Source organism: Bos indicus x Bos taurus, chromosome 17 (genome assembly GCF_003369695.1).
Source record: "Bos indicus x Bos taurus breed Angus x Brahman F1 hybrid chromosome 17, Bos_hybrid_MaternalHap_v2.0, whole genome shotgun sequence".
Lineage (NCBI taxonomy): Eukaryota > Metazoa > Chordata > Mammalia > Artiodactyla > Bovidae > Bos > Bos indicus x Bos taurus.
Genome location: NC_040092.1, coordinates 10,586,252 through 10,592,926, shown reverse-complemented (window position 1 = coordinate 10,592,926; position 6,675 = coordinate 10,586,252). Strand labels below are relative to the sequence as shown.

The 6,675-nt window shown below is 44.9% G+C and overlaps 1 protein-coding gene across 1 annotated transcript; it reads right to left on the bottom strand.

Annotated features, from left to right (window-relative positions):
* Positions 1–258: 258 nt before the first annotated feature.
* On the bottom strand, positions 259–6,075 carry LOC113907445 (disintegrin and metalloproteinase domain-containing protein 1a-like). The gene has a single exon (XM_027566606.1). The coding sequence runs from the start codon at positions 3,337–3,339 to the stop codon at positions 802–804; it is 2,538 nt and encodes an 845-aa protein (XP_027422407.1). The 5' UTR covers positions 3,340–6,075; the 3' UTR covers positions 259–801.
* Between the last annotated feature and the right edge of the window lie 600 nt (positions 6,076–6,675).

Sequence of the window (6,675 nt, the reverse complement as noted above, 5' to 3'; positions counted from 1 at the left end):
TAGACTGTCAATCAGCAATATATTAACTTAAAAATCAGAAATAAACATAAGTGGAAAAACAGAAAAAAAAGCAATAATTATTAATTCCAGCTGAACTCCACTCTAGACAAGGTTGTCTCTTGCCTAAGTGCTCTCCTTTCCTCATGCACCACCCTCATGCATCCAAGGTGATCAGATCCCCCTGGAGCAGATGTAGCCCCTTCTAAGAGAGCCGCAAAATAAAGAAGCCCCAAGGACTAGGCACTATGGAGACTGAAGTGATGCTTCTTAAAATAGCTTTTTATTTAAAATCATTTCCTATTCATGAATAGTAGTTGTTGAAGCAAATTAGATTACTGAACAGATAACATTCTTTAAATAATATGTAGGAGTGGGATGAATGATCCTGTGATAATCTTAGGTGCAAATAATAGTGTATATCAAACAGTGCAGATGGAAGATAGTATGCTGTCAACAGTAATTTCAGGTCAGAAATAGGCCCAACTAAAAGATGACATTGATAAGTATGATTCATGAGGAGAACTTACATAAAATTGTTTCGTGAAATGGGAAAAAAGCGAAAGTGTAGAATATTTTACATACGAGTTCACATATGAATATATAACCAAATTAATAAAGTGAATACTGAAAACCTTGTCATCCTGTTCCTATGTTGTTAAGTTTCTGTAGACTATTCCTGTCAGAGTTACAGGTTCCATCAGTTGTCACTTCACCTTTGCTTCTGTGAGTGCCTTATTCCCACTCAGTGCTTGAGACATTTGATACTTTTGAATTCTTCCTCCAGTACACTTCTGCCTTTGGTTATCCTTGTCCTTCACCTGCTGCCTCTTGTGATACTGGCTGTCCTGGTGGTGGGGCATCCAGTGGGGGTCCTGCTGGTGGAGGAGCCTCCATTGGGGGTCTCTCCTCTGGTGGGGGGCCCCCTTCTGGCCCCTCTTGTATCCCCACTGGGAGGAGCTCCATTATGAATACCTCACTACTGGTTTCCTCTGTAGTCTCATCTGAGATACCCCCTGGGGTCTCTACTGATTCAATTCCAGTCCTGAGGCTAATAAATAGTATTGCAGTTATCAAAAGTACTAAAAGTAGTGAAGGGACTATGAAAACAACGTTGCCAATACCTTGAAACTCATTTCTGCGTCTCTTTGGAGTTTCACTTTCACCTCCACTTGAAAGCTGAATTGATATCCTAGGAGGACCACTGTCTACACTACCACCTTCTCCTGGATCTTTGCAGTCAGGGGGCGCATAGCCATCCTCACAGTGGCAGTGCCTAAAATTGTTGCAAACTCCTTTCCCGTTACACAGTTCTGTTGTCTCACAGTTGTACCCAAGTGAGGTGTAATCAGTACACAAGTGATTCATGCAGACTTTGTGTGGGGCACAGAGAGTGCCAGTGTGTGCATCTCCATCATCAGGGACATCAGCAGTGCCATAGGCATCCATGCTCCAGCACCAGTCATCTTTGTGAGCGACCTGGATCAGTGTATGATTGGGTCTGAGTTGTGGTATCTCTCTAACATTTGTACATATAAGTTTGCCACAAAATATGTTATCATCTGCACACTTCAGATATGTTAACCTCGGTGAGCTGGTGGTACCACAGTTTCCAAACCGGTCCCCTCTTGTGTTCATTGAAACGTAACACATTTCTGGGGCAGACCTTGCAGGGGACCCGTATATATCCATGCATTGATTGTCAGGGTTCTTACACCGACCTCCAGCACAGTAGTGAATTCTGTCACACATGGTACCATCTAGCTTATAGCTGTCTCTGGGACATTCTCCCGAGGAACCATTACAATACTCTGGGAGGTCACACTCTCCCAGAGCAGCACGGCACATGAATCCCTGGTATCTCAGGCGACATTTATCACAGCAGAGTCCATCACTACATTCTGCATGCTCTCTCAGCTGACATCTGGTGTCACAGCATGGGTGCCTTTCACAGTTAGAACCACAGTCACACTGCTCAGGTCCTTCTACAATGCCATCGCCACAGCGGGAAGCCCTCCGTAAGCGGCCTTTGTGCCCAGGCTTGTTGAACAGGCAGGCCCCCTTGTGTTCCCAGAGGAACCGGTGGAAGAAGTCAGAGCTGCAGTTGCTGAAGCCACTTTCTTTAGTGATGTTTTCACGCATGAGGCAGAAGGGCCGGTCTTTACAGATGCAGGCCGGATGGTCGTGCCGAATACCCAAGTTGTGTCCGAGCTCATGGACCATGAGCGCTGCAAACAGGAGGACATCCTCGTGGTGGAAGGATTCCACGGCTGCCGCAAAATCACTGGAGCAGGCACCACTGAGAAATGCCTGCCCCGTATCCTCTCTAGGATGCTGTCCCACGATCATGTGGGCAACATCATGCTTCACACGATGGAAGAGCTTCTCTTGTCTCCAGCTGTTGAAATTCCTGAGTGCAACTTGCAGGTCCACGGGGACCTCTGTGAGGTCCCCCTCCGTCCAAATCTCCATTCCAGCCAGCACCACCTCTGTGTTTATTCCCCTTGTGAAGCTGTTGGCCAGAGCGATGATGTCCATTACTCTCTGGACTGTCTGATTGACGTCACTGCCCCACATTTGGAACCGCTGGTTGTTGACCACGACAAACATCTCCACGTACTTGGTATGTGACCACAAGTCGGATGGCACCTGCCAGCTGTGAGGCTTGCCGCTCTCTGGTCGCCGGCTGGTGGATGCCACTTGGCTGTCTTTGGACGTGACGCCACAGGAGACTCGAGCTTCGTGGGCCATGGCGTACAACAGGTGTTCAAACCGTTTGGAAGAGTGCACGGGCTCAAGGCCATAGGATTTTCCCTCCTTAATCAGGAGGCCCCTGAGGCCTGAACAGGTGTTGACAGAAACAAAAGAACCTGGGACTCCTTCTATGTAGCCTTCGTAGTGACAGTCCCGCGAGATGAGAGGCATTTCTTGCCCCAGGATGCCATCGTGGTAGCTGAAGACCGGGAAGTTATCCACAAAGTAGTCTGTCTTCAGCGTCAGGTGAATCAGCTGCCTCTGGCCCTGCATAAATAGCACATAGGAGAGCTTTTCCACTTGGTCTTCCCTTCCTTCCACTGTCAGACTCTTGGGAATGACTACTTCATAGGAAGAGTGATATGGTGAGCCCAAGTCACAGTACAGGCTTGGCAGAGAAATCAGTACCAAGAACAACAGGATCCCCAACCTGGCACATGAAAGTCCTGGCACCAGGGCCAGCCTCAAGCCCTTCATGTGAGGAGCCCAAGTTTGAAGCATTCTGATAGCCTCAGACATAGCCAGTTGCCTTTTCCATAGAGAAGGCAGTACAGAGTCAGAGTCTCTCACAGATGCTGCCACTGACATGGCCCTAGTGAATCAGTTGATGATGCAGGGCTTGTGTCCAGCAGCAGCAGCAGCTCTCCCTGACACACAGACCCTCTGTCACAGGTACTCACTTCAGATCTATGCTGGCTGCACGCAGGGCGGCTCTTGCCTGCCTCTCAGAGGTCAGCCTCTGGCTGTGTCCTTTCTAGTCTTGGATCTCTCTGTTATGCTTCAAATAGTCTTTTCTCTGTGACTTCCCTCCACACCCTCAACTCCAGTGGTTAAGGTCTTCCTGACGTTAGGAAGAGCTGTAATCATGAAGAGGGACTGCAGACTCTAAAATGCAAGACTGTACCTTGAGAAAGGAAACAAAACCTCCATGTCTTCTTGAGTTGGAAAGCATGGAACACCCCTCCCCCACTCTCCCATCGTCCGTTGCTCAGCTGACTCCTAATGTTCTAGACCAGGAGGCTTGGACGTCTTCAGGGGGCACGCTCCATTGCCCGTTTCCTCTCTCCTAAAGCTCTTGTTCTGTATCACATGGAGATTGTAACTAGATGTAACATGGCATTATAGATGCGATGCACAACAGACCAATCTGTTAGATAAAGCCAGTGTGGTACCTGCCTTGTGCCCCCAGATAGATAAACCCCAGTGTGCTGGTCACCCGTGGGACAAATGACATTCCCTACTTTTAAGAAAACATCATCAGCATTCAGTTTCTCAAGTTGTGTTTCTAACACAGTGTGTATTTATGACACTAAAAGTGTGTATGGGAGATGCCAGCAGAGCAGTCTCCCCATTGTGCAGTTATCATGGGAACCTTGGTGGTAAGTATCTCCAGACCTATTACCATTCTTGGGCTGGTCTTGGCAGAGCAGTATCTTAAGACCATGCCTGTTGAAGACTAGGAATCCTGAAGTCTCCCCTGTGTTTGTATATGACTTCCATGTGTTCAGTGGCCACTTCTGTTTGTTCCTCTTTATACACTCTCCCAGGTCTAGAAGAGTGCTTGTTCAAGAGTAGACGAACAAGAATTATTGAATGACTAAATAGCTCCCAGGTATGGTTGCTGTGGTGTCTCACTTGCTGTATCTTCTGTGTTTCTACTTGGCTTCGTGCCTGCCCTGAATATCTGTAAATGTCTTCAGAAAAACGCACGAAAACCTAGCTGGCACAGACATGATCTCAAAATGTACTTCTTTCTACGTTTTGCTGTCCAGTTCACTCTCCTAATTTCTTCTGGCCTCATATTTCACTGAGAAAAATATTAACAGAAGCAATCAAAAGGATGCCTCCACATATGAACATTAGCTGAGTCCACCCCTGTATCTAAATGCTCCCCCCACTATCGTGAATACATTGTCCTTGCTCCCGTCTAAGACCAATCCTTTTACTTGTGTGTGGGGTGTCCTTCCCTTTTAATTTCTCATGGACTTCATTCACTCTTACCTTTCTCCCTTCTCTCTTTCACATCTTGGGCATCTGTTTGTCCGCTGGATCCAGTCTTACTATTTGCTGTAATTTCTCGCCTTTATAAAACCATCCCTCTCAGCCCACAGCACCTTCCAGTCACCATCTAGTTTCTCCTTTTCTGTTTTACAGTGAAATTCTTTGAAACAGTGTAGAGACATTCTGTTCCAGTTTGTACCACTCCTTTCTTTATTTTCTCAAATGTTTTTTATTTTGATCCGAACACAGTCACAAAATATGCATAGAGCATAAATGTGCTTTTCAGTGAATTAGTATTAAATAAAATGAGAAAGGCAGTACCTTTGATCTCACATATCTGAGGTTCCACAAATAGCCAAGTTCATGGAGACAGAACGTAGAATACAGGTTACCCTGGGTAGGGAAGTAGAGGAATGGGGAGTTCTTGCAGACTTTCAGTTTAGGATGATGAAAAATTCTGGAAGTGGGTATTGATGATGGTGGCACAACAACATGAATGAACTTAATACCAGTGAACTGTGCACTTCAAAATGGTTAAGATGGTTAATTTAATATTGTGTGTATTTTACTGAAAAAGAGAGAAATAGCAAGGAAGGGAGGGAGGGTGAGAGAGAGAAACAGCTGTGTTAAGTACAGCCCTGATGAGGTAATCAGTACTTTTAGCTTCTTAGAAGTCACCTGCGTGCCATTGCCAATCTCATGCCCTCCTGCTTCAGAGAGATCATGATCTTGTCTTTTATGATACCTACTTCCTCATCTTCTTTATTATTTTTGCTTCCTAAATGTGTGCATCCTCAAATTATATCATTTTACTTTAGTTGTCTTTTAATAACAGCTTTATTGAGATATAAAGTCACATACCAGAATGCTCATCCTTTAAAGTGTACAATTCAGTGGTTTGTAGTATGATCGAAAAGTTATGCAGTCATCACCACAAGCAATTTTGGAAGATTTTCCTCATGCCAAAATAAAACTCCCATGTCCATTAGCAGTCGCTCTCCACTCTCTGCTCCCTGCAGCCCCTGGTCACCACTACTCTCCTTCCTATCTCTATGATTTTGTCTATTCTTGACAATCCATAGCAATGGATTCCTATATTATAGTTGTAGTCCTCTGTGGTTGGCTTATTTCACCTCACATAAAGTTTTCAAAGCCGTATCATAGCAGATACCAATAGTTTATTTCCTTTGGGCAAAATAACATTTTTTTAATATTGATATATCATAGTTTTTGATTCATCAATTATGAACATCATGTGAATGCAGAGTTCCAAAGAATAGCAAGAAGAGATAAGAAAGCCTTCCTCAGCAATCAGTGCAAAGAAATAGAGGAAAACAACAGAATGGGAAACACTAGAGATCTCTTCAAGAAAATTAGAGATACCGAGGGAACATTTCATGCAAAGATGGGCTTGATAAAGAACAGAAATGGTATGGACCTAACAGAAGTCAGAAGATATTAAGAAGAGGTGGCAAGAATACACAGAAGAACTGTACAAAAAGATCTCCCCGACCAAGATAATGACGATGGTGTGATCACTCACCTAGAGCCAGACATCCTGGAATGTGAAGTCAAGTGGGCCTTAGAAAGCATCACTAAGAACAAAGCTAGTAGAGGTGATGGAATTCCAGTTGAGCTATTTGAAATCCTGAAAGATGATGCTGTGAAAGTGCTGCACTCAATATGCCAGCAAATTTGGAAAACTCAGCAGTGGCCACAGGACTGGAAAAGGTCAGTCTTCATTCCAAAGAAAGGCAATGGCAACGAATGCTCAAACTACCACACAATTGCACTCATCTCACAAGCTAGTCAAGTAATGCTCAAAATTCTCCAAGCCAGGCTTCAGCAATACGTGAACCGTGAACTTCCAGATGTTCAAGCTGGTTTTAGAAAAGGCAGAGGAACCAGAGATCAAATTGCCAA